The 26,924-nt window shown below is 38.9% G+C and overlaps 2 protein-coding genes across 7 annotated transcripts in view; one reads left to right on the top strand and one right to left on the bottom strand.

Annotated features, from left to right (window-relative positions):
- Positions 1–17,791, bottom strand: part of JPH1 (junctophilin 1) — an 86,025-nt gene extending 68,234 nt beyond the window's left edge. For all 4 annotated transcript variants that reach the window (XM_068932482.1, XM_068932481.1, XM_068932483.1 and 1 more), the window contains exons 1-2: positions 17,326–17,791; positions 9,562–10,318 (exon numbers count right to left, since the gene is read on the bottom strand). In XM_068932482.1, the coding sequence (XP_068788583.1) occupies positions 9,562–10,318; positions 17,326–17,704 (1,136 nt within the window). In that variant the 5' untranslated portion in view covers positions 17,705–17,791. The remainder of the gene's footprint in view (positions 1–9,561; positions 10,319–17,325) is intronic.
- GDAP1 (ganglioside induced differentiation associated protein 1) overlaps positions 17,431–26,924 on the top strand; it is a 30,335-nt gene continuing 20,841 nt past the window's right edge. For 2 of the 3 annotated variants that reach the window (XM_068932487.1, XM_068932486.1), the window contains exons 1-2: positions 17,431–17,524; positions 20,280–20,446. The gene's annotated coding sequence lies outside the window, so the exon portion shown is untranslated. The remainder of the gene's footprint in view (positions 17,525–20,279; positions 20,447–26,924) is intronic. The other variant, XM_068932489.1, reaches the window with a different exon arrangement.

Genomic DNA, 26,924 nt, shown 5'->3' with positions numbered 1-26,924 from the left:
AAATAATACATTCTTTATATTATGCTCTTAAAATTTTTCACAGAACTATACAATCGTGAAAATTAAGTAAAGGTAAATTTATAATTCTTAAAATTGATGTTATTAAAAGAATCATGCTATTCATTTTTCTTTATATTCTACTTTATATTCATTTCATAAGGAACAAAACATTTTTAAAACTGAAAGTAGAAGAGTATGAGGGGCAAAGCACATGGAAAATATTGTCCTTAACAGCCAATATTCTTGATAGTGACATGAGTCAAAACACTCCTTACTGTGAAACAACTATCTGAACTATCTATCTGAAAGGTTTTATTTAATCTGTTCCCAGGTTTCATTTATTGGATGGAAACTTGAAAGTTAGGTAGAAGTTGCTTGTTTCCTAAACTCAGCCTAAACACATCCAGTCTCCCCCCCCACCCCCCGCTTTAAACTTGCGCTTGCAAAATGAGATGACCTAGTGTCAAACAGAGGAAGAGGAGATCAGAACATCTTGAATACACAAGTTACTTTTACTCAGGAAGGAAGAGACAAGAAAACTTGTCAAGGTCAAGCAGATAATATCAAATAATTTTAAGTTTAACAGCAAGTGTGTAAAAGTAGATAATCCAAGAGGAAACTGTCACTGTAATTTTGACAAAAATGAATTTCTATGCAAAACCAGAACTATTGTGCCACGGAATTAAGCAGGGCTAGGTTATACATCAACTTGGATATGCACTTTCATGTATCAGGAAGAATATTTTCCAGGCAAATTCATTCATTCATATGCGCGCGCTCTCTCTCTCTTTTTTTTTTTTTTTTGGAAAGAGAAAAGTACCTTTTTCATGCTTGGATACACTCAAAGCAGAACCAGATTCCTTCAATTGCCAGTGGCCTTGAACAAGCAAGGAAGACTGGCAAAATCATGAATCACTTTTTCATAGTTTAAGCTGACTTTTCTCAGTCTGGGCTATGAAGATTCAGTTAGACTGTTCTACAAACAGCTGATGGACTATGTTGTGGAACAGCAAATAAATGGAAAAACTTCTGCTGTGAGGAAGCCAGCTCTCAGATTTAGTCAAAGCAAAACTCGGATGATCACTGCTCAAACATTAGGGCATAATTCAGCATTTCTGAGGACTTTTTTTATATTCATCTAAAATTTAACAGTGTGTTCTATATCCAAAAGGTTTCAGTTTGGCTCTTTGTTGAAGGCTGAGAAAATCTAGGTGTATAAAAAAAGTGTCAGAGACTTCTGATAACGTATCTATCTGTCCTGTATTCTCAGCTTCCTGAAAGGGAGAACAGCTCCTTCCTACTGTCCACTCACCACTAAGGTCCATGGCCAAAGGTCATCTTGGCATCCAGGAACTATATCTGTCAGCAGTTACTAACTCACACGTAACTATTATATAGACCCTGAGACCACTTGTATGGCTTTTCAATCATCATAAACACAAGGGGCAGGTGAATTCACATCAAATATTTATTATATCTCAAAGCTGAAACTTGAGAATGAACTGTTCAAAGCCATTTAGAACATATTCTGAGCCACTAAAATTTGAAGAAGACATCAAATCAAATTTAGGACAAACTCCTTAGTGAACTTATTCAGAACTATCGTTTTGACTAATGACCATCTGCATTCGTTGCCCAGAGACCCATAAAGGCTAAAAGCTAAATGCTATCTGCTTTTCTAATCCTGCTGCTAGCAAAGGTTGATCCCAGGAGCACCACTAAGCAGGTTTTCCATCTGAAATGCATAACATCTGGGCATATAACAGATATGGATTTTGAAAAGAAAATGCTCAGTGTCTTTTCTTAATAACAAAAAGTAGAATAGCAAATGACATTTTTTAAAAGTTAAATTATCAACAAGCAATATGACCGTATCTACTACAGGCGAGTGATCTAAATGTTACATTTTGAATGATCTAAACTGTGAGCACAAAAAATACACACCAGTCTTGCTTTATCCCTTTTCAATCTCTAAACAAAACCTGTTTCTGAAACAGGTATAAACTCTACATTAGAAAAAAAAAAAACGAAAAGACAGATTCTTCACTGATGTAACATACCCTAAAAAACATCAGTTGCTAACTAGTGGGCTATGAAACATCCAGTATGAATTTTTCTGATAATTCATTATCAATTGAGAACATAAAACAATTATTGTTCCTATTTGTACACTGCATGGTCAAGAAACTCTATGTGCCAGCAACTTTAGACACTGCAACAGTTTCGCACAAGAAGTTTAGACACGGGAAGAAAATGAAAGCCTCTTCAATGGAAACCACTTCAGCAGATCAGTACAAAGCAAATATTTCCGAATATTACAAAAGGCACCCAGCTTATCTGCAACTTCCAACAGAATTGATATGACAAGTGCCATTCCCACTTTCTTTGCTAATCTATGACTTCCAGAAACATATTCTTTTATGAATCACAAAATAATGCTATAAATGGCATTACTTATATGAAAAGAATGTACATAATTGCTAGATTTTTAGCACAACTCAAATGAAGCCCCGGTCGAGACACATTAAGGTAAACGCAGGACTCCAAACAGCAGAGGTAACAAGCATCTGAATGCTTTGGGCATCTCCCGACTGTATCTTCATAAAGCATTCTGCCAATTGGCACTGCCATTAACTTAGACTTCTTACTCACAACTTCTGGCTCACATATTATCCCTGATACATATTTTGTATTTTATTGCGATATTCAATGCACTTTGTCATCTTCAAGATATTCCTAAGGCGTTTGTACAACTGGCATTAAAAATTCCTGTACATGATGGAGCCTGAATCGCCAACTTGTGCTGAATACACAGAGATGGTTCCTATGAAGGTACCTCAACTTTTGTCATAACTAAGGTTTATTGGTTTTCTCTCTTTTCCCCCATGGAAGTTGTTTCTAATCATGACTGGTATGAAAGCTTAGCTCCAAGTAAAAGCTAAGAGTGAATTAATGCACTGGTGCACATCTGCATCTGCCAAAAGACCCCTTTGAATCTTGTCAGTTTCCATCTTTGTGCTTTAAGTCCTTTTGAATAGCTGTAAAACTGACTCAATGTTTTCAGAAATTATATAAGAAAAGGCATGAGCACCTAGGTGACAGAATTTGTGAATACTACCTTGTTATAGAACAGAAACGTGAGGGACAACTACAAAGAAGGGATGAACAAAACTCACTAACCACTGTTAAATGGCAAACGAAGTTCAATGTAGATAACTGTAGAGTGATGCGCATAGCAAAAAACCTCTAACTTCTTCATACATAGTGATGGGCTTTGAGCTGACCTCAGGAACGAGCTCTTGGGAGACCACCTCTATGTAGTAGGTCTGGAAAGATGTCTAAAGAGGACAGCAAGAATAATCAATAGGTTGTTGACAATGTCAGAAGCTTACCTGAGTTTGAGGGGAGATAAGCTCACACAGGAAAAAAAATCTACTGCTGGCTACTATCCACAGAGAAAGCAACCTCCGCCTTCCTGGACTTTGCCAATGAGAGCAGAGAACCGGAGAAGAACAAAGCAGCAGAAAACATGACAAGGTACCAATAAAGCAGTAAGAAGAGGGGAAAATAATAGAGAGGTAGGAAAAAAAAGGAAATTAATGTAGGAAAATATATATCAATGTTTATTATATACAACAGGAAAAAGAACTAAGGGCCAGAAAAAGGGATAAAATTCATAACGTATCACTGATCAACTGGTATTCAAATAAAAAAGATTACGCATTTAACTATACCAGTTTTCATGAAATTAATTAATTATTTGGGAAATATATTATTAGATCAACATAAGAGACACTAGCTATATCACTGAAATGACTTTTATCTGCTGTCATTGTTTATTGCAAAACATGCTACTCTAAAAAAAATGAATAACAGCGCTACAGCTAGATGACAGCACGTTTTCTTATTTCTTTAAGGAAAGAAGGTGGGAAGATTCTATATTAATTGGCTTAGTCTTTAAGCAAAACATCAAGTAAATTTCTCAGGCTCTGATTACTAGCCATACGCAGCATACCTGTAAAGATATTTGATATTTTGTTACTTATGAGAACATTTTTATGTTATGAATCAATCAATAATATAAGTCTAATGGCTTTTCACTCTGGTTTCTATGCGACTGACCACTACAAATGATACAGCTTTTTTTTTTTTTCCTTTTTTTTTTTTAATAGAGATTTATTTGCATCACAGAAACTCTCCCAAAAGTCAGAAGAGGCAGATGCTGTTTGAGGCTTAACTTTGGAACAATCGATGGATGCTGTGTAAAAACTAAAGAAGCCGCCTGCATAATAGCTCATCTCACTGGCTACAAAAATATATTGGTCTTCTTCTAGTATAAACTCAGTATCATCAAAAAAAGTGTTGGTGTTTTCATGTACATCTGCTAGGCTGCCACTGCAAAGATTCTTTCAGCTCCTAAATTAATTATTCCGGAAATTAAGCAAAATCCCTTATCCCTCTGTAGAGAGAAGCATTTTCAATATAGAAACCTTTCTGAAAAAGTTTTTCTTACATGGTCATTTTGAAATAAATGCTGCACAAAGGATTGGTTCCTTTATGTTTTGAAAGCAGAATTCACTTTCAGTCTTTAACCAGAAATCGCCTGATTTGAAGCATGTTAGGACAACAACTTTGGGGCAACAAATTCTATGCCTAATTCAAATATAAAGCAAATCAGCTGTACTCCAGAACTGGTTACACTCCAATTTCTGTTCTAAAAGCTTCCCCCCACAACCCTATAGGTATTAGGAATTTCTGATATAGGTAGGTATATTTAGTTACAGATAATTTGATCAGAAAGTTAAATATTTGAGGCTTTCTTAAATATACAACTGAGGGACAGCAGTCAAGTAATTTTGCTTATTTTCAGCCATGTGATCGTACTACATAAAATACTAAAAAGAAATCAAATCTGTGTAGTAGCTGGCGACGTCTATATAATTTGTTACTACTTCAAATAGAGGCTTTATTCATATGCTAGCAAACCACAGAGGAATGGGCCAAGGTGATATTCTTTTGAATGACTTATATGAAAAATCTGAGTGAAAATGTGGCCCCATTAAAGTCAGTAGCATAACTCCCACCAGCTTCAACAAACACAGTTTCCTCTACAGAATGCAGAATGAACATTAACATTGCTATCCATAGTAGCCGAACACTTAAGTTTTACCACAATATTTTGTTATCTTCAAATAAATCGTAGAGTAAAATGATTAAAAATGATTTTTTTTGAACCCAAAGCAGCCTTGTACTAAAGCAAGTAGTCTTATATAAATACCTTTGGTATCTGTTGGATCCTATCCCTAAACACAATGTTCATATTTCAGCTATAATAAGTAAAGCATCTCAGAGATGTGAGAGGCACTAGTCTTGCAAGTGTCCAGTTTAGTTCCTTGAGTAAAGTGAGATTGGTAGAGTCAGCTTAATCCGTCATGGAAACCTGTGTGCAGTGTTCATAATTCAACACAGTTTGGAATGACTGGCAGCTGCCAGCTAGTGTGGACACAAACTATACTACTACACGCATTTAATTCCAGCTCTCCCTAGAAATCACAGTGTGTTCAGGCCAAGCTGAGAGTACTACTCACACAAGGTAATGAGCACGATGCAGGAACTAGCTACTACGCAATTCGGTACCCATGCCTGAGATTTCCATGCACTTTTAACATTAACCAGCCACATACAGCACAGTATACTGAAACTTACTCTTTATTAAGGTTATGAAAAATATAAGCACTGATTTCTTATATAACTGCTCTACAGCAAATACTAGGACGCTGAGGCAGACAACTGAGGAGTGCAGTTCAGGAGCAGGTGCTGCCCAGTGACTTTAAGCCAACATTAAGCTGCCAGGCCCAGGCTGGTGCAGTGCCAGGCCAGGCCCCAGGGTAAGCCAGAGCTCTCAAAATTATCCATAGCACTGTAAATTATACAAGCCAGCTACAGGCTCCAGGAGGCAATTATGACAACTAGGAAAAGCAGGCTCCTGAGAAAGCCTGGGCCACGGTAGTGTGCTCACTCTCAAATGTAACCGGAATAAAAATGATTATACTGAGTCTCTGCTAGCAAAGCAGTCTTCCAGCATGATCCTCCTGTGGCCTTTTCACCAACTGGAGGCTGCTTTGCAGCAATAGCACAAAACAGGGTAGGCCGCACATCACACAGCACCAGAACCAGAGTTTTAACAGGTACATGACTCAGTCTACATAGGAAAGTAGAGGATGAAACTAAGCTACAGTGTTTGCTAGCTTAAATACAAACATGTTAAAAATAAAATTGAGTAATCCAAAACAGTTACTCTGAATGGCTTTGCCATTTACCCAGACTGCAAGGCCTCCAAGAAAGGATAATTAATTTGTGCAGTGCATAACAATGGCACCACTATTCTTGGTTGAAACCTCAGGTGTTTATGTAATGAAATGCCATTACAATGTATCTTTTAAGGTGGTCAAAAGTTCTCACCGCATATTATGGCGGCATACCTTACTTCAAACTTATTCACAATTTTGGGATAATTAAAAGAATATTTGACTTCTCTGGAATACAGAGTACAAAAAGATACAATTCTTTAACCTGCTTGTTCTATGGCCTAAAAGACCAGTGGAGTATAACAAAAAGATCAATAGGGAAACATTTTATTTCTTTGATTTCTCTTTCGCTTTCCCACCAAGCATTATTTCTTCTTTCTTATTATCTTTCTTCTTCTCCTATTCATATTTCTTACTCTTACTGTCATTTGATCTTGTCCCTCTACGTCCTCAAAAAGTTTCTTCTTCTTCAGAGAGTCAACAATAAAAGCAGAATATGTAATTGAGCGTTAGCTAGAAAAAAATGTGAAGGGAGAAGAAAAATTTGGCCAGGCTCGGTTAGCTCATTTCTAAACCTTTGTTACAGATTTTTCTACAAAGAATCTGACATATGAAACATCATATGTAAGCCAGCATCATGCCTTCTGCTTCCAATGCTATGCATTTACTTACAGCACTGTTATTTTTAGAACACCTGAAATACTAAGTAACACACCTAAAACACTTACTATTACAAAATAAGTTTATATACAACGCCCCAAAAGATTCTAAAAATGCTACAGTTTATACCATCTAAGTAGTGGTGAAGGCAAAGTTAACATAATATACTAAATAGCCATTCTAATAAGAACTTAAGTGATTTTCATACTAGGAAAAAAGTGTAATAATTCCAGTAAGCTAAAGCAAAAGCTGAAAAAAGACCCAAATTTTGATAGTGAACTGCAGACTTTGAATAAGACACATTATAGCAATGAAAAGAAGCGTCACACCCCTACAGCGAGAGGTATTTGGTACCCCCAGCAAAAATTTCTGGTCGACTATTGCTTCACTGGATTTTTGAGGCTTTTTAACGTCTCCCAAAAGGCAACATGTTCCAGCATTTGACTTGCACTTTGCTTTTCCTTTCACAAACAAAGCCCCCAAAAAGGCACATGGAGTAAACCTAACTGCTTTGACCACAAAAGGATTAAAGATGCATTTGACCCAATTACTGTCTACAGTGGTTTAAAAAAAAAAACAATCTTTTATTATCTTAAAAGGGGAAAATATGCAACATATTTCTGAAATTCCAAAAACTTATGAGATTTTTATATTTATCCCTTAATATTTTGTCTTAAATACAGCTAATAAAACTATAATATACAATCAAGACTCCTAAGCTGTGCTACCATTTTAAAAGCATTTTTATTTATTGAAAATGTATAACCTCTTTTGGAAACAGATCTGTACAGTAGAGACCAGTAACTATTTCCCTGGTGTGCAGCTTTCTCTATGTTATACAATTTGGTAAAGCTTCCTCTTTATCTGCAATGCTAAAATCATATCTAAAACACCTCAGCACAAATGCCTCTAGAACCCAAAGGCTGAGTCCATACAGCCGATGTCTGGACACATAGAGAAGCTATGTTTAACTCATTGGTAGATTTTTTTTTTTTTTGGTACATCAAACTGCCATGATAGATAAATGACGACTACACAGATTACTAAGGAGGATTTTTTTAGACATCTTTCCCCCAACAGACATAAACGAATAAAAGGACACCAAGAATAGAAAGCAAAACAGTGGTAGGTTTTGTTGATGACTGTGTGGGCATCTGTCAGGTCAAACTATCAGCCAAACCTGTCATGACCAGCAGGGAGCTATGAAGAGGAGTATGGTCTGCTTCCACTTGGCTCAGCAAACATTTTGGGAATAAACAACACAGGAGGAATGGCACACAACTCAAACTGCATTGAAAAGGAGGATATCATAAAAGTTCTTTAATACTACACTAAATTCTTCATGTTTGCTACTCCATTATTTTTTGCTATGAGCCATTCATATATTCTGTTTTTTCCACGCATTCCGTTCTCAGCCTTTTCAGTACTGTTTATGACTATCAGAAGCACAGAACATGCACTAGCAACTACACTAAGTCAAGAATCGGTTGTTCAGTGTAACGTGTAAGTGTAATGTGACATCCTTTTTCTAAAATGGCATGAACATTTTCTTTCTTGCACTTTTCCGGGCTTTTTTTTTTTTTTCTGGTCCACAGCATATTTCAAGAAAAGCCTGCCTGAGAAAACCAAAAGGAAAAGAGAAACTGCCACAAGAACATTAAAAATTCAACAGTTTTAAAAAGAAGCCTCAGACTTTATAGCAACACCTACCGAAATTGTCTACATTGATTTAATTTTTAAGAATTCCATTTCAGACAACTTTACTTGGTTGCTGGTCACAAGTTAAAAGCGGAAATAACCCTTCTCTCCCCACTATTTACACCGTCATATTTACACCGTCGTACTTCTCCCTTTCATCTCAAACGCTTGGTAGTGGGCTAGGAAGAAAATGACTGCTGCTATCTGAAATGGTGATCACAAGACCTAGCCAAATTCAGATGAAGCAGGAGGAGACAAAGCATGGTCTAAAACTAAAGACCCCTTGCACAGAATGCTTTCTGCAGACACTGTCCTTGGCAACTCAGTCAAGGTTCTCAAAGCACAAGAGCCTCAACCAGCTTTCTTACACCTCATACCAGCGTTCTCAGATAAACAGACACATCTTCAGGTGCTCGGTGTCAAATGTGCAGTATCAGAGAGTCTCAGAAGCTACCCAAAAAATCATCAACAAATAAGCACAACCAGAGAATGCTTATGGGAAGATATTTCAATTTCACCCCATACCTCTCAAATTACTCTCTAGATTTCCTCATCAGTTTTATTTTCCTTGTAGGTTTAAAGGCATAACGTGGCAGTACTCCAGTTTAGGCAGAAATACCTGAGTTGTGGAAATCTACTTTCATAGTATACTATGAAACAGATATGAACGTCTTTCCTGCAATAAAGGGCTCAATATTTCCAAATTTCATGTTTGATTTCATTAAAGTCAGTAAGATAAACATGGGAAACTGAAGGGTGAGCAAGCACTCCTTGAAGACAACATTTACGCACTTGGGCTTTTGAGTCTTTGTCAACCATAAGAGCCCACACATTATAACGTATTTTTATTTCTAAAAATCTAGTGGTGAACAAATGTTATTTGCCAATTACATACCTTGAAGTTGCAATTTCTACTTTGGTTCTTGCCATGGCAGCTGCTCGCTGTGCGCCTTCTATTGCTCTATCCACCTTTTCTCTAGTTTTTGTGTTTCGTATTGGTATAAGTTGTTTTCTTATTCCACGGACCAAAACATTATTTTTATATTTTCCTTCTTCTTTGGTGCCATCTGGAAACATGGTACATCCATATCCATGCCTCCTGTTATTTAGCCATTCTCCTTCATATTTCATACCATTTGAACGCTCACTAATACCAAAACCATTGCGCTTGTCATTCTTCCATTCCCCCATATAGGTTTCTGTAGTGGTGGCATCAACATGGTCTTCCATAGGGCAATAATCACAGTCACCATCTCCGAAACTAATTGTAGAGTTGGCATCACTAGAACTAATCCTACTCATAGCAGCATCACTCCTGACGGAGCTCCGTTTGCTAGATATTGATGATCTAGATTCAGATTTTCTAAGTTTTATACTACCAAGAAGAGATCCTCTTCTGAATAAGCCTCCTTTTTTCTTAATGCCCATGGCTTCTGGATCACTGTGAAAATTCAGCACAAAACCTCCTCTTGTTCCAGCTGGACTGTCTGAAGTGATGTCATGCAGAACGGTGCCATTGCTCTGCTCACTTCGAAGTGAAGCTAGAGACGTTCGGAGGGGTGAACGGATCACAGTTGCCATGCCATAGGGTACACTCTGACGTACACCATACCCATGTCGCATCCCTCCTGTCCACTGCCCCTGGTAGGTACCTTTTAAAGTAATAAAGAGAAATTTAATTTTGCAAGTTGTAGACGATCTAGTAGTCTACATACAGTATGCTATTGGTAATACTATGTTACCAACTCTTCTTTTGGCAAGCAGAAATATGGGAAAATCATAGCATGTGATACTGTATATAAAATATTTTTTGTTCTTTGTTTTGCTTCTAACTTATTTGTCCACTTCAAAAAGCCGTTACCTTAAAGCCGCAATAATGTATTTCGGCAACTAAAACACAGTGGCTGTCATAAGCGATTTTTGACGGCATCTGTCCATGGAAGAAATTTCTAAAGCAGAACTCCTTCAATATTTCTTTAAGGTAGTTAGATGGGGAGGGATAAGCAGAAGCAGAGCCATGTTACACGTTGTCAGAGGGGAAGGACAGAGGGTTGGAGGGAAGGGAGGGAGCTCCTGACTCTTGCCTCCAGCTGCTCCTAGATCCTGCTGACTGTGTGCCCGAGAGTGGGAGGAGGAGTCAGTGGGGGCAGTGAACATTCTGCTGTCTGGGGTTTAAGATGACTTTCAGACCTCTCCTTTTCAGAATATGTTTGACAAGCCCCTAAATTGTCTTGAGCCACAGGCCAATCTGAAGAGTATTATTATCACATTTTATTGTACGATTAAATATTTCCAAGTTTTTTGAGTACACCTGAATAGAAGTAAAGTATGAAATACTCAGAATAAAACCTCTGGATATCCTACTTGATATCAACTCTTGATATCAGCATTTCTTGCTTTTTCCAGGATCATAAACAAGATATATTGGCTTTACAAAATATTGATTGTATAAAACAATCTATATTTTATTTTAGAAGCAAGTTATTATAGGAAAGTAGCACGCAGTCTTCACTGACACCTTACTCCCCTGGGGGTTTTTCACAGGGTAAGTACCTTTCTCGAGAAACAGCTGAGCTCAGGTTTAGAGAAAACAAGATTTTCAAGCTATCTGACAGTCATCAAAAATTTGGAAGGCTGATGAGACATAAAAATACAATAAGTGATATATTTTTCTATTTACATGTTGCAGTATGTTGTGACAGAAAGATCAGAAGCATGAAGCTTTAGAACTGTTTCTCTTAAATGTAAAGTTGTCTTTCATTTGTGCTGCAGTACAAAAGACAGACAAGGCAACGATGAAGAGAGTAATATATACCATTCTATCTCTAACTGCATTTCATTGTTGACATTACAATCATACTAACTTTTGTATTCTTTTTTAAATAGCAACGTAAAGAAGAGCCACATGGTCTTTGACATGAAGAGTCACAGATCTCCATGTAACAGACTTTAGGCAAAGCTGCATGAGAGACAAGAAGCCGCATTATCTGATTACTACTGCAGGCAATTTTTTTCTTGCATTCTTAAAAGACATTGTCATTTCAGGCCAGATACGCTCTTCAGTGTTAAGTCTCTAAAGTCAGATGATCTAAAGGAAAGTGCCAGGAACCTCACAACTGACAAACACAGGATAACTTGCTTTCTAAGATTATTTCATTCTAATCCCCACTAAACTGCTTTAAGCTCCCCAAAATGGGGGCTCTTGCCCACCTGTTGTTTTTTCCTTTCTTTTTAAAAAAAGAACTATTTTGACTCTGAATATTCTTACAGAAGTATGAATAAGCAATCTTTAAAATATCTTTCTTTGATTTTATTCTGCTTTAATTGGATTACATATTAAAAGCTATTCTTCAGAGAACTATGTATCAAATGTCAAATACAGTGACTGACTAAAAAAATGTTCACATTTGTCAAATACCTCAAGTTTTAGATGTAGCTCAAAGCTTCATTTTGCTTTGAAATTACATCTTTGTATAAGCATACCATTTCAGTTGTGTACATGTCAATTATCTATCACTTACAGTTTTACTACATTATCTCTTCTGCTAAGTTAGATCGGGTGTTAGCAGGTAGTTAAATTCGCCAAGTGCGCTTTTTCTATTATATAATACTAAATACATTCAATAATACAACAGTTTTGTGTTGGTAGAAAATTCTACCAAGCGGAAGGTTTCTGTTTTAACAGATGGCTGCTGACATCAACAAGAAACAACTTTCTTAGTTTCTCTCTCATTCTCTGTATCCTGGATACCTGCTGATGCACTGGTTGTAAGGGTGCCGAATCTAGAAACAGGATTATTTTAAAAAACTCAGCATATGGAGAAGAAGAAATAGAAACATGAGCACAAAACACTGATATGGCATAATCTGTAAATACCATACAAATACATCCATCTTGCAATTTTTTCTTTATTAAATAGACATTTCCTAGGAATAATTTAGTATTTCATGAGCATAGATTACTACATTTTGTCCCTAACTATATCTGGGATTGCCCTAGTATCGTAATGATATACCAGAACTAAAAATCTGGTTAGGTATATTTTACTGCTATGTATTATGATTTAACAACCTACAACAGTTAGTTAATTTTTTTTAATAATATATCTAATTCTAACTTTGATTATACCACAGTCTGACATTAGAATAGCAACTCATAACTACAACCCTTCATATTGTTATTGTACTGTCAGACACAAAGCAGAATAAACATATTTCAGCATAGAATTTCTTAAAACTACCAAAGGTCAGCATAGGCTGCCTTTCTCCTTGATAACGCTTTATTTTAATAAGTAAATGCAGAAAATTTGAAAATATTTAATCCAGTTATGACTTTTGTTTTTCAGTATTCTGTAGGCAGAAATGGAAGTGGCTGTTGTTGTCCATGACAGCATTAAAATAAGAACAACTAAAGTGCTGCTATTGACTTACCAGATTTTTTCTTCCTACTGGGGTAGTAAAATCAAGGCCAGTTTCTTTTAAATAGAAAATAGTTAATGAGGAAATGGAAGATTCATATTGAAAAATAGTACTTAAAAAGTACCAAAGATGTTTAGCTGGAATTTTGTGCAGTCTTGCAGGTGACAATTGTCTTTTTTATAATTACAAATCCATTAAAGAAAAAACCTCCAGTACTAGCGCTGAAAAGCTGCCTCATTATCCTTGATTTCTCAACTTGCATTTTAAAGATAAAATATTTTAAAGGCACATGGAGGGCACTTCACAGAATGTAGCTACAATGGCCATACAATGTAGATCTCAGTGATTCGATTTATAGCATCAAACTACAGCTGTATCATCACCTTCAACGGAAGACGTTTTAGAAAACTTTAAATGAGCGAGACAAGGTAAAATAATACTGTTATATAATGAAATGCTACAGCATATGATACAAGATGTGACAGAAAATATTCTCTGATATACAAACACATATGCGATATATTACATATCATTCATCACTTATCACTCATGTAGTAACGAATGATAATAGCAACAAACATGCGTTCTCCCCTTTCATCTTAATTGACAGTTCCAGTAAGGGTTGATTTAAGACTACCACTGTAATTACCAAGCTATTTGAAAACTGTATTTGGCCATAAAACAACATTAATCAGCTTTATTTTTTAAAAGCTAGGCTTGTATCCTTTGTAACAATGGTGAAACGTTCAGCCACAACTTCTACTGACCGTCTCCCTGGTGCTTAACCGGTTTCCCTGAAAGGGTGTTCATATTTTGGGCTTGAAAAATATTAGAAAGTATATTTTTATTTTATTTCTGTTGGCAGGTTGCTGTAAGGTATAATTTCACAGCCTGTCTCCTTAGGGTTATGTTGTGCCATCCCTCTCCCCTTTAAAAACAAAGCAAATAAACTTTCAGTTGTATTTACAGTGTATTTACAGCTGTAAATGTCATTGTCTACTTGTGAATAAAATTTGAAATTAGGCTGTGTGAAAAGGCTGAGAGGCTAAGGCCCCAATAACTTTTCCACTTACTCTTCTCTTTTACTCATACACTCTTCCAGGACTTTAACAAATTAGGTATTACATCAAGGTTTTTGTTCGCTCTTCAGACTTAACTGCTAGATAAACAGATACCTACAAAGACGACTACTTAGAAATCAACGAATACACGTTCTTCTCCTGACCTTTTCTTAGGATGCATTCTTCACTGATCTCTATAGAAGGACAGCGCACACTCTTACTGCAAAACTCCTCTTATCGCTATTGTTTGCAAGGTCATATACTGCTAACCAACTTATCTGTACATACTGAAGTTTGAAATTAGGCCTTGATCCTTCTATAAAAACTTCTCTGGTAGACTCGTGGACTCAGACAGGTACAGCAAAATCTAGAGAGTTTAAAGGAGGTTCAGAAGTCCAGATCGCTGCAGGAAGCAAACTGATGGGCCCAGCACCAGCATGTACAATGAATGGGGGATCATGAATTACAGTTCACAATATTTTGCTCAAAGATTTGTCTAAGCAGCAATTCTAAAGCATTTAAACACAGCAGGCTTTGTGTTACGGATGCTGTGCACAGTTTTATGTGCAGAAACACTGAGGAATATTGTCAATGTTTGCTATGTGTTCCACTACCTTCCCTCAGCTACATCTCCTAATAGCACCCATGCATTTTAAAACACATACTGCAAAAAAATAAAAAAGTAAAACAGGAAAAACTGCATAAAGCCTTAGATTTGAATGAGTTTTAAAAGAAATTGGCAATTAGCATAGACTAAACACTTATTTCCTTACAGTAGTATTCTCAGTTCATAATAAAGGAAGAACTTTACCGTAATATTTGATGGCATGTTTTTAAAGACACGTACATATGTCTAGTTTCCTTGTAAAAACCTTTCAGATATTTTTGTGGATGTACAAATGTGCCATTTTCTCCCGGAGCGTCAAAGCATAAGCTCTCATCTGCAAACATCTATGACGTATTGCTTAACTTCATTCAGGAATACTTACATTAAAATCAGTGGGACTTCACATCCTCTGCTCTTATGAACTGAAACATCTAAGAGACCAGGGCTTAGATAACAGATTAAAGAAACTAAAAATCTTAGGATTTAAAGTGCATGCTTCATACGCTGTTTTGGACCACGGATTTCCACTTACGTTTAAGTCTAAAAAATTTAGGGAATTTACCTCTGAATTATCATTATTATAAGGAGATTAAAAAAATATGCACAGCAAGCCTAAAGAAAAAGTATAACATACTTTAGTTATCAAGAAACTGTCTAAAAAAAAAAAAACTGGAATGCCAATTTACTTTTCTAAAAAGAAAGAAAAGGATAACTGCAGCAAGTTTGGCTTTTTGACTTCTAATTTACTAGCTAAAAATAAAAAACTCTAGTGTGAAATGAAAGTGAAACAAAAATTCTGATTTATGTTTCATGCTTTCTTTTTAAATCCTCAAATACGTATCCAGGCTGAGTGTGAGCATCAGAAGTTTCCACACCAGGAAGCAATTTTCAGATTGTTACAGAAGAGTAAACAAGAGGATCAAAAAGGTCCAAGTTCTAAAATCCACAGCATATTTCATCTTACCAAGGAAATGACTCTTACCTAACTCACTATATTTTGTATTAAAAAAAACACACACACAAGAAACCAAAAAACCCTAACTGAAAATGTCTCCTCTTCTGCTTAATACAAAAATATCTATTATCTGATGAAATCTTTTAAGCTTGATCACAAACCTCTTATCCAAATCCTTAAAGAAACCAGCAACAATGTCAATTAAAAGGTCTCATAAAAGGGTTGGTCCTTTAGATAACATAACTTTCACTTTACCACTGATCTTCATAAATTCTGTTCCGTGCATGTTACTTGAACATTTTGCTCGTTGCTGAAGTGAACAATATTTCTGTAAAAAGCCCTAGTCCTAAAACTGAGATCAGTTTCCCCCCCCTTCACTGGGGCAAATCAAACTCAAGAGTAACTGCACTGCAGTCGCAGGTGGTGCTTCCAGGGATGCCCATGACATTGCTGCAGCACAAGATACATTTAAAAGGACCAGGCTTGTCTTTCGTGCAGCGCTTGAAATGACAGAGGTACAGTAAGATTAAGCGAAACTAGCCATTCAAGTAAGCTTTGCTCCTAAGAAACCTTATCAAGCCTTGGCTTCATACCCATTAAGTTAAATACAACAGCAGACTTTGCTAGGAGTCAGTACACTCGTGGAGCGTACTGTGTGACCCCTCCGTATACTTACGGAGGGCTCAGCTCCAGGAACGTGTGTGTGGGGAAGGCAGCGATAGAGACGGGCCTGTTTAATTTCACAACACAGCTCGCACTTAGAATGGTATGTTTGAGTTGTACTATGTTTTAATAAAATATGAACTATTAAATGAAGGCGGGGCTAAGCTTCATCAGTTTTACCCAAACTGCGGGCCACTATGACCTTTAGTGTCCGGTTTATGAGCCTAATAGTCTAGCGAATGAATAGAGATGCCCTTAACTGACCGAGAAGCAGCAAGGACTTGCTTGCTAAGTCCTCGGTATTTTTGAGAGCAGCGAGAGGGAGCTCCGCGGAGACCTTGTTTGCCTGTTTCCTCTCCGATATAGGTGCTGCTGAACGCAGCTATCGTTATCGCCCAGCAGCTGCCGCACCACAGAAAGAGGGGAAAAACGTTTTCGGGCAGTCGTAATCCATTCCTCCAGTTCAGGGACCGAGGCACGTTTCCCCCAGCTGCCTGAGGGACACCGCTAAGCCTGGGAATACAGATGGCTCCGCAGGGCAGCCCCGGGCGAGCCGCGACCGCCGCGGCCGTTAGCGCCCGACCCGCCGCCACGCGCCTCGCGGCGGGCGGAGCCAGCGGCCGCCGGGCACCTGTGGCCCCCGCCGAGCCGCTCACGGCGGAGACCGCTGCTTCGCTGCGAGTTTCCCCCTCGGGCTGCGCGCGTAACCGCCAACGGCGGGGGGGGCGGGGGGGGGGGAAGGTTGAGGAGCGAGAGAGGAAACTTCACGGCGCGGTGGACGCGCTCGCCCCCGGCGCCGCTGTGAGGGCGGCCGTTGGCGCTGCCCGCGCCTTGGTGTGTGCGCGCGCCAGCGCGCGCGGCGGGAGCAGGCGGCAGCCGCGCGCTGCCCTCTCGCCGGCCCCCAACGGCTCCGCCGCCCGCCCGCGGCCGGGGCGCCCCCCGCAGGGCACCCACCTCCGTCGCCGTAGGTCTCGACGCCGTAGCCGTCCTGCAGCCCGTTGCTCCAGGTGCCCTCGTAGCGGGCCGGCGTGCTGAGGCTCTGCCGCACGCCGTAGCGCCCCTTGAAGCCGTGGGACCACTCGCCGCGGTACATCCACTTGCCCTTGGTCTCCACGCCCAGCCCGTGGCGCTTACCCTGCGCCCAGTAGCCCAGGTAGGTGTTGCCGCTGGGCCAGGTGTAGCCGCCCACCACCTCGAAGCCGTGGGACCAGGAGCCGGCGTACTCGCCCTGCCCCTTGGGCCCGGTGCAGATGCCGTGCCCGTGGGCTTTGCCGTCCTCCCAGCCGCCGCAGTAGGTGCCGCCATCGTCGAAGTCGAACCGGCCGCCCGTCATCCAGGGCAGCGGGGCGAGCGCGGCGCCGCCGCCGTCTCCTTCCTTCCCTCCCTCCCGCTTAGCCTCCCTCCCTCCCTCCCGGCCGGCCGCGCCGCCGCCCCCCGCGACTGCGAGCGCTCCGCCGGCCGCCCGGCCCGGCCCAGCCCAGCCGCAGCCCCGCGGCGGCGAGCCGCGCCCGCCCCGCGCCGCTCCGCCCCGCTCCGCGCCGCCCCTCCCCCCCCCCCCCCGCCGCCGCCGCCGCCGGGCAGGTGCGCGCCCTCCCCTCCCTCCCACCCCCCCCGGCTCCGGGGCGCGGAGCAGGCGGGCGCTCCCCCCCCGCCCGCCCCACTCTCCCCCACGCGAGGGCTGGCCTGTCCCGTGGCGCCGTGCCCGGGCAGGCTGCGTGCGGCGCGGCCGCGGCGGCAGAGCCGTGGCCGGAGCGCGGCCGCGACGGCGCCGCCTTCCCTTGCTGGCCCGAAGCCGAGTGGTCGCTGGCTCCGCGCACCTGCGAGCGCGTGGGAAAGAAACACACGGAAGCAGAGGGTTTTCAAGGGGTGTTTGTGGGTTGGGGGCTTTCCCTGAGACTCGCTTTATCCCGGAGTTGTTGCTGTAGAGCGCGCTTGAGCTCACAGCGCTTTGTGCCCGCTCCACCTCGCGTACGGATCCCGCCTTCCCGACGGGGCGCGCTGGCAGGAGCTCAGAAACTTAAGGTCTAGGAACAGGGGACACAAGGACCTGGAAGTTGTATCAGCGGCCTTTCAAGGGCAGCGCTGCTGGGAACTTGGTAAGGCATCGCACGTTCTGCCTTCAGCCCAGTGGCCTTTGGATGACTGAATGGCTTTAAGGACTGCCAAGTGCCCCTTCGCCAGATATTTGGTAATCAGATAGAAATATAATGGCAAATGACAGGAGAAAGAAGGAAGCACAGAAATAGTAGAGAAAATGTAGCAGAGAAGGAATCAAAAGCTCTTGGTCATATCTCAGGGTGTCTTTTCTGAAGCCAGCTTTTTGTTCTTTTGAAGTTATAGAGCAGGACTGGAAGAAAATCTGAAGCAAATGTTTCTCTTCAACAGAGATTTTGTGTAAAAAAACCCATGAATTATGGGGAGTGGTACTATCTGGATGCAGAAGACTTGGAGAAGTGGGAAAATAGCAATAGCTATTTAGTAGCGGTCGATAGCAACTGCTGGTGAAGACAAACAGAAACAAGTCAGAGATTTGAACACAAACCATCAGAAGTTAAAACAGTCAAGCCTCAGAAATTTTTTGCCAAATTCAGCCTAAAAATAAGCAGTTTTGATGATTTTTAAACATAAATTAAAGGAAAATATTGCGCTTATAAACATAGCCATTTAACTTGAATAAGTTTACAACCTTTGTACTTCACAACACTTCTGTGTTTTTATAGCATACTTATTACATACAGTTAGTGATAAAAGTGTCTCAGCGCCTTCTAGTAGTGCATTAAGTGCTATAACTGACTGACACATGTCCCATATTGTTTCTCGTCCCCTCAGAGGAAGAAGTGTGGGCCGTGAAGTCTTCTTTCTGTTTCAGTAAGGGACTTAAGGATTTCTTCTTCTGCTTAAAAATATACAGATAGAAGACTGTGTACACATGTTTGTACACATACCCACAAAGAGCAAAAGACAAGATCAAAGAAGCGTGCCTTGTCCTTGAGAAGACAGGGAAGCGTTTGATGCTGCCTTGGGAATTTTGCAACATGAAAAATGAAAAGAATACTGTGTCTCTTGGACAAGGCTGTAGAGTGTGCTGAAGCTAAGTTCTGAGACCTTTACTTTGATGTGAGCTTTTGTGGAAAGCCGTTATGAAGACTGGAGATCAAATCTGAAAAGGTTGCAGTAGGTGGTATTGCTGAAGATGCAATTCAGTATCCTCTGAGTATTTCTTGAGCTCATCAGATTTTATGCCCTACATATCCTGCATTTGTCTAGTCAGGAGCAAGGTTGGAAACAATGGTGGTCAAGGTGTATCTGATTTGAGGAGTTTATTATAATTTTCAATCTGTCTGTATCAGTCTCTTCTGTTTTCTCACCTCTGACACAAGAGAAAGCCCTGTTGTGTTTCAGCACGGAAAGTCAGAAAGCTGAAATGGTTTAGATGGGAGTGGGGGACTACCTGTAGTCAGCATGCCCGTAGCCGATATTGGTATGCTATTAAAGTAATAATTGGGGTCTCCTGTTTGTAATTCTGTGTATGAATCTATAAGCAGATTTTGGATTTATGAATGAAGTTCACTAGTGGTCATGGTTGAATTGGAGTTGTATTTTTGAATGGGATTTTTTTTTTTTAATCTGTGCACTAAAAGATATTGGATCATTGCATTAATGAAATGGAGATCTGTCCGGGGTTTCTTAGTCCTTTGCTTTACTTCCTTAATTTAGATTATATAGGTTTAATATCAGATCGAGCTGTAATCAACAAGATGGGGTCGGCCAGAGGTGACCTATCAACATTCTAAGAAGGAATTGTATTTATCCTTCTGTTATCACAAAGGTGCCAGTGGGTGTCATCTTGTTGACCTGCAAGTGAGCCTAAAATGTATGGTAATTTTGCATGTGGTTTATATTTCCAGGTGTATTTAAATGAAGTTGTCTTCGATTTGATGCTTGATGACAAGGTGAATTCATTACTGCCAGCCTTCTCATATTAGTTTTTCCATAGGAGATAAATTTGGATAAATTTGAGGATAAAGGTGGTTCACACGGAACTTACAGCGTCGCTCAGCCAGGTCTCGATGAGGTAAGAAGTCTTGAGTGTCTCATTGCTGATGAGATTGTAGATTTTTTTGATGACAGATTTTGCACTGATGAGCCTCAAATTGCATTCATGCTATTTTGTGTTTGCTCTCACCAGTGCGTAGGTAATGAGAGTATGCAATATGGAGTGTGTGTACGTTAAGTACCTTAGATCTGCCCGTTTTGTTTCCTTGAACACTTCCTCCCAGTATCAAGTTGCCAAATAATTCTAAAACTCCATAGCATGCAGGTGGCAAGCAGTTATAGGTAGACAAATGTGTTTACCTTTTGTGTCCAAAATAAATATAATTGATTCTACCATTTTTTTTAATCTACCTTACAAGAGTTCTTTTCTGAGAACTTCGATGTATGTAACATTTAGAAAATACAAAGTCCAGATACAGTTTATCTATCTTTTACAATGAAGAGCTGTTTTTGTCTTATATTGATCAAATAGAGAAAGTTTGCTTTGTGTAGTTTTGTTGCTGTGTAAGTCTTCACAGCACTGGGTCTGATGACATACATGCTGTCTGTGTGCAAAAACTGGGCTACAGGGTTACATTTATTAGAGGTCCTTGATGCGGGGAGGGTAGATGCAGCAGGTAACGATACTAAACTCCAGTGATTTAAGATTAACTGGATACAAAGCTGCTGAGTTTAAACTAATAGTCTGATAGACATCTGATGCATGAATAAAAATTAAGCACATTTATTCTTACCCTTAAAAGCCTGATTCGGCAGGGAATTACTTTAAGTACTTAAGTAATCCCATTTACTTCAGTGGGGCTACACATGAGCTTTAAATTAAACATCTGCAAGATATCTGCGCTCAACTAAAGCAAAGCTATGAAGAAGGTTCTTAAGTGCCCTGCAGAACGGAGGCAGGATGCTTAACTGATGAGCTGCGTGAGCTACACACGTACTGGTGGAGTTCACGGACAGGATTGTTGTGTGGGAGGCAGGACTAGAGAAGTAAAGGTAGTACCAAAGCCACAACGTAGAACTTTCGAAGGCAAGTAGGAAATTATTCCTTCTTGGTTCCATATGAACAGCAACAACATTTATGCCAACTTTTATGTCTGAAATCTAAATTTACAAATTTATAAATGTAGTTCTGGCTGTATTTTTATACAAATTATGTTGTCTTACTTATAGACAGGAACATTTCACTTTTTCTTACTGAACTGTCAATTCAAAGAACTTTCTATGAATACTGTAGCTCTACAGGATTTTTTGCAAAAGTGAAGAAATTCCTGCTGTTATTTTGAGAAACACGGTGTTACGAAACTAGTGTTCCTAGCTGCATAGGCAAATGTGAGTTCCACCTTGCACTTGAAACTGGGATCTAGCCAGAAAGATAGCATATTTAATTCCAAACATACTATGCTTACTCAGTGAATACAAAGTTATTATTTGCTTAGTAAAAGTGCTGATAAAGCTTATAAAAAGAAAAACACCAATTCTTTTCTAGCTTTAAAAAAAGATGAACATGTTCTGTACCCAGACTTCTGTTTTCTTCAGTATTCTAAGTGAATTAGATTTTAAATGAAGATGAGGTTTTAAAGAAATGCATCTAGGTTGATCATAGTTTTTGAAGTAATTTTAATAGTGACAGAACTCTCCATGCAAATAAGTTGTATTGCAATGATTTTTTAAAATGTATGAAGATACTAACTTGTCTTATAATTATGATATGCAGTAGTATTTTGATTATGATTATTTATGAAATTATGAGAAAACGTGAAATATTATTTCTCGTCCTTGTTTTAAGATTTAAGATTTTTAAAATCTGTGTATGTCTGCAGGACAAAAATAAGAGTGCCTCGCTATAACTTAGTCCATGCTTTTTTTTCATTTAACTCCAAATATATTTGGTTTATAATGCTTGATTTGAGGAAAATTTGTTTTTTTTTTTTTTTTTTAAGATTACTCCTCCAGGTTGTCGAGTCCATTTTTAATTGTAATCCTGTATTGCAGCTCCTCCCTATTTTATACAGGTAGTGAACTTTTTTTTCCAAGATCCAAGTTGTTAATGAAAGTATTGAATGTTAAAGGATTCAGCACAGATTTAACATTTGATACATTCTTCAGGTGTGGGAGTGAATAAATGATAAGTACTACTTAGTATCTGTAAATACTTTATACCCTCTCACCGTAGTTGTACCTACATCACATTTAACTAATGTCAAAAGCTTTACTGAAGTCAAAATACGTGACATCTCTTTTCCATGTGCACAGTTCCTGGTAATTGTGCCAGATGTGTAATCACAGTTAAACTTTTCAGTGAAGGCTGAAACAAAAATTTAACGTTTTGGTTTATTTCAGTATCACATGGATAGCTTTCCCTCCCCATGGAGTAGTGGAACAACTTTTTCCTTGACCCTCCCCTGCTACTACTAGACTTGTTTTCTTTTCTGACCCCTACTAGCCATGTTTCATTCTGCGCTTTGGCCTTTCTGACTTTGTCCCTACGTACTTGCACTGTTCTCTAATATTCTTCCTTTAGCAATTTGACCTACTTTCTACTTGCATATATTTCCTTCTAGTGTTTCAGGATCATTGAAGAGCTCTTGCTTTAGTCAAGTTTGTCTCACGTTACACGCCTTATTTTTCATGCACATTGAGCTAGTTTGTGTTTATGCCCTTTACATTATTTCTTTGAGAACACAGATCACTTTCTGGAGTTTAGTATAAAATAAAGTCTAGCGGAGAGCACATCTAAGTTTGTAGTTTTCACGAGACAGTCTTGGCTGACACTGGCTTGAGATATTCTCATGCCCCCCAGCCCTCTGTGCTGCCAGCGCAACTGTTTCTTCAATGAGCTGTGATTTGGATCAGGGAACAAATCCAGTTTAAAAATAATCCAGCAAAAAGATTTTTTTTTTTGTTCTTAAAGCTGAATCTTATTTTTATACTGCTCACAGAGCAGCTATACAAGCAGTTGCACTAATGCAATTGAAAAAGTCCAGGAAAGCTGGCAGCTTTACAGTTCACCTCTTCTGTTTTCAATTCTATTCTCTCTTTCCTAGGAATTACAAATGATATTTTTCTATGATCTGCCACTCAAGTTGCTCTATAGTCTTCTGTTCTCCCTCAGTTTTTCCTTGTTGCTCAAAAGGAAAGGCTATCCTTAAATTGGATATAGTCACTTTTCTGCTGGATAACAAAGCTGCCCCCAGAACATTGCATTGTAATCTTGCTGTAGCATCCATCCTCCCTTGGTTGTTGAAGTCCACCATTTTCAACATATTCTATGCTTTGAGCAATTAGCAGCAGCACCCAAAGCTCTTAAGTCCTGCAGTGTGTCCTAAAGATTTTCCAGTGGCCTGGGGAGATCTGAGGTCTGACTAAAGCTTTTCCTGCTGTTTGGAGGGTTCATATTGCTCTCTGAGATGGTGTCATGTCAGATAAGAGGTAGGATTGTTTCATATTTTCTCAATTACATGCAAAACATCTCTTTCTTCATCCTGGATGTGTGTTTTGGTAAAAATTGTAGGAGTGTAGCATTTTTAAGATCTTAATTCCTCTGATAACTTTGGTGTAAATTGGTTAATGAGTTAAACAATTTTCATAGTTATTACTTTAGCACCCTGATGCATAAATAAATATTTAGCAGCCTGACTTGCTGCTCACCATCTTCTCATTCTTCTGACTGTCTCTGCTGAGATCTCCTTAGATCTTCCTCAAGATCTAAGCCTTTTGCTGTGTTCTAGGCCACCCATTGATTCCAGCTTGAAAACTGTCCTCATTAGGCAGCCATTTTGCAACCAGTGATTACAGATCTTCTCAGAAGTTTTGGTAAGAAGAATTTCTTCATTAGAGAGGCAGTGCTCTGCTCTGCCATTTCTATTTCCTGCAACATGACTCTGTGATTGAAACCAGAACTCTCCTGATCACACCATCTGTGCAACAACCAGTGCATCTCCAGAAAGCAGCTGTCCCAGCATCCCAGATCTGTAGGGAGTGCAGTTCTGCACATTACTTCACAGACCTTGTAGCTCCTTCTGATGTACTTTGATTTTTATCTGGTAATAATGTTAGTGACCAGTTGGATGAGGCCCTCTATCTGTATTTCTAACTCTGTCTTAATTGTGAATTTGTTTTTTTCTCCCTATGAAAATTAGTGTCTTGTTTCTTTTCTTTTCTTTTTTTTTAAAAGTAGTTAGTTAATGTGAAGATGATAAATACTGTTAAAATACCTTATGTTAACAGTCGTGTGTATTGGCATGCAGTCTGGTTTATGCCATCCTAGAGCAGATCAAAATAGCTGTTGGAGGCTACCAGTGAACTTGTGTTTGTGCTTCTTACTCCTTTGATAGTTGATAACTTTGTGTAAAAAGCCATGCTTTTGCTTTTTAATAAATCTGTTGGTGAAATAATTGTCGTACTGGAAATGAGTATAACTGTGGGTGTTTTTAAATGCTAATGAAGGGGAAAAAAATGCAAATACTACCAGAGAAGCAAGAACTGAAGATTTTTGCTCTTTGATGATGGATATAACATGGATATTTCTATGCATTGTTTAGCTGGTTTTAAGATTTGTTTGTGTTAACAAAGTCTTCAATAAGAGAACTGAGTTTAAGTATTCCTAGGGTCTGAACAGCCCACACTGCAGATACTTTTAACAGAAAGGCACTCCTTCAATGTGCTTAAATTTTGATGAGAATAATAATCTAACTGTTTTATTTATTTTTATTAAAATAGTCAAAACAGAAATAGATGCTTGTTAGGCCTGAATTTGTAAATGCATACTCCTGATATTTTTCTGGGGTTTATCTACTAACGTTTCTCTTCAGGGGGAAAAAAATTGTTCTCAAGGCAGCTAACGTGTAAATTAAATACTTAAACATGTGTGACATTTACCTTTACATGAAAAAAATATAGCAAGGGTTTACAGACACACACATGCACACGCCTCTATATGGCATCATAACCAGCCTGACCAGTGGAGCAAAAATCCTAGCTTGGATGAGATTTCATTTATTTTTAGTTTACTTCTAATCTGTTGGCTTCTTTACTGCTGATAGTTATATCACAGTGTCATGATATTTTGTAAGAGGAAGAAACCTGTTCACCATGTGGATGATACCAGTAGCCCATTTTGCATCTTAAAAACTGGCATTCTTAGGAGATATACTTTATATAATATTGCATGGCTGCCAAATATTTTTCTATTTGTCCACTGAAATTCAGGCATAAAGATTAGATTCTACTCTTTGGAAACTGTGACCACCAAATAATAGTGGTAGATCTGTATTTTAAGTGCAGTATAATTTTTATGCTATTCTTTTGGTGAAGTCACATGCTTCTGTGACTGCAACTCTGCTTATGAGTAGATTATGTATATTTGTGCTTCTGGCAAGTGTGATTTGGGATATAATTGATATTTGTGTTATTTTATTTTTTGCTAAAGACCAAATGTGTGATTGGGGGGATTTTGAGCCTTAATTTTGTCTAAAATTAAACATTTTATGTGTAGAAAGCACCTCATGCTAGGTGCGCAGTCTAAAACAAGATTCCTTATGTTCTTTATTAAAGCAGCATCCTTTATTAACTGAAGTTGTCATAGTAAACCTAGTAAACCTATTATGTAAAAGGTTAGGATTTTGCAGTAAATAGGTTCTATGTGAGAAAGAATTCATTATTTGAAATTTCATAATCCACCTATGCTCTGTATTCAGCATATAAGAGAGAAATTTAATCTAAATTTCATATGGAATATAAAAATATGCCTTCTCTGATGATGTCTGTTCTAATCATGGAATTTATGTTTTTCCAATAATAGGTATGTTTGAGAAACAATTATATGACATTCTATTTTGTTTTAAATTGGTCTGAATGCATGATAAATATGTAATTGGCTTATAGAATAATCAAATGTATTAAATTAAGCAGATATTTGTCATTAAATCTGTCACTCATAGGTATGCCTACAACCAATTTTATTGTATAGTCCAGAGAAGGAATCACGTTAGTTCACGTTTTTGTTTATTAATTTCAAATTTGCCAGTGTCATTAACCTGCGTAGTATTTGGGTATGCCAAGTACGAAGTTTTGATCACCGACTTAGATGAAAGATGTAGCAAATGATAAATGAAGAGGCATAAGTATCAGTTATTTCCAGTGAACTGAGAACTAAAATTAATTTTGAAATTCACTTACGCCACATGACAACTTCATGAAGTGTTGTATTAATTTTGCCCACATCTAACCATGCAGTATTTCTGCTTACATGAGGGTCTGCCACAAAACCCACAAATCTAATGGATATGGGGCCTGCACCGGAGCTGAGCACCGGAAACATGCCCAGGTTGGAAGTAGGAGGATACATTTTTCTTTTTCTGTATAAAGGGCTATTAAGTTTGCAATTTTGGCCTGTCTAACTAAAGAAACTTGTAATGGCATTTGATTTTTAATAGCTGGATGTTCAGTATATTTGGAAAATCAGGCCAAATGAAGTATTTTTTAACTGTTTGCTGTTT

This window comes from Struthio camelus, chromosome 2 (assembly GCF_040807025.1).
Source record: "Struthio camelus isolate bStrCam1 chromosome 2, bStrCam1.hap1, whole genome shotgun sequence".
Lineage (NCBI taxonomy): Eukaryota > Metazoa > Chordata > Aves > Struthioniformes > Struthionidae > Struthio > Struthio camelus.
This window is presented reverse-complemented; position numbering and strand designations above follow the sequence as displayed.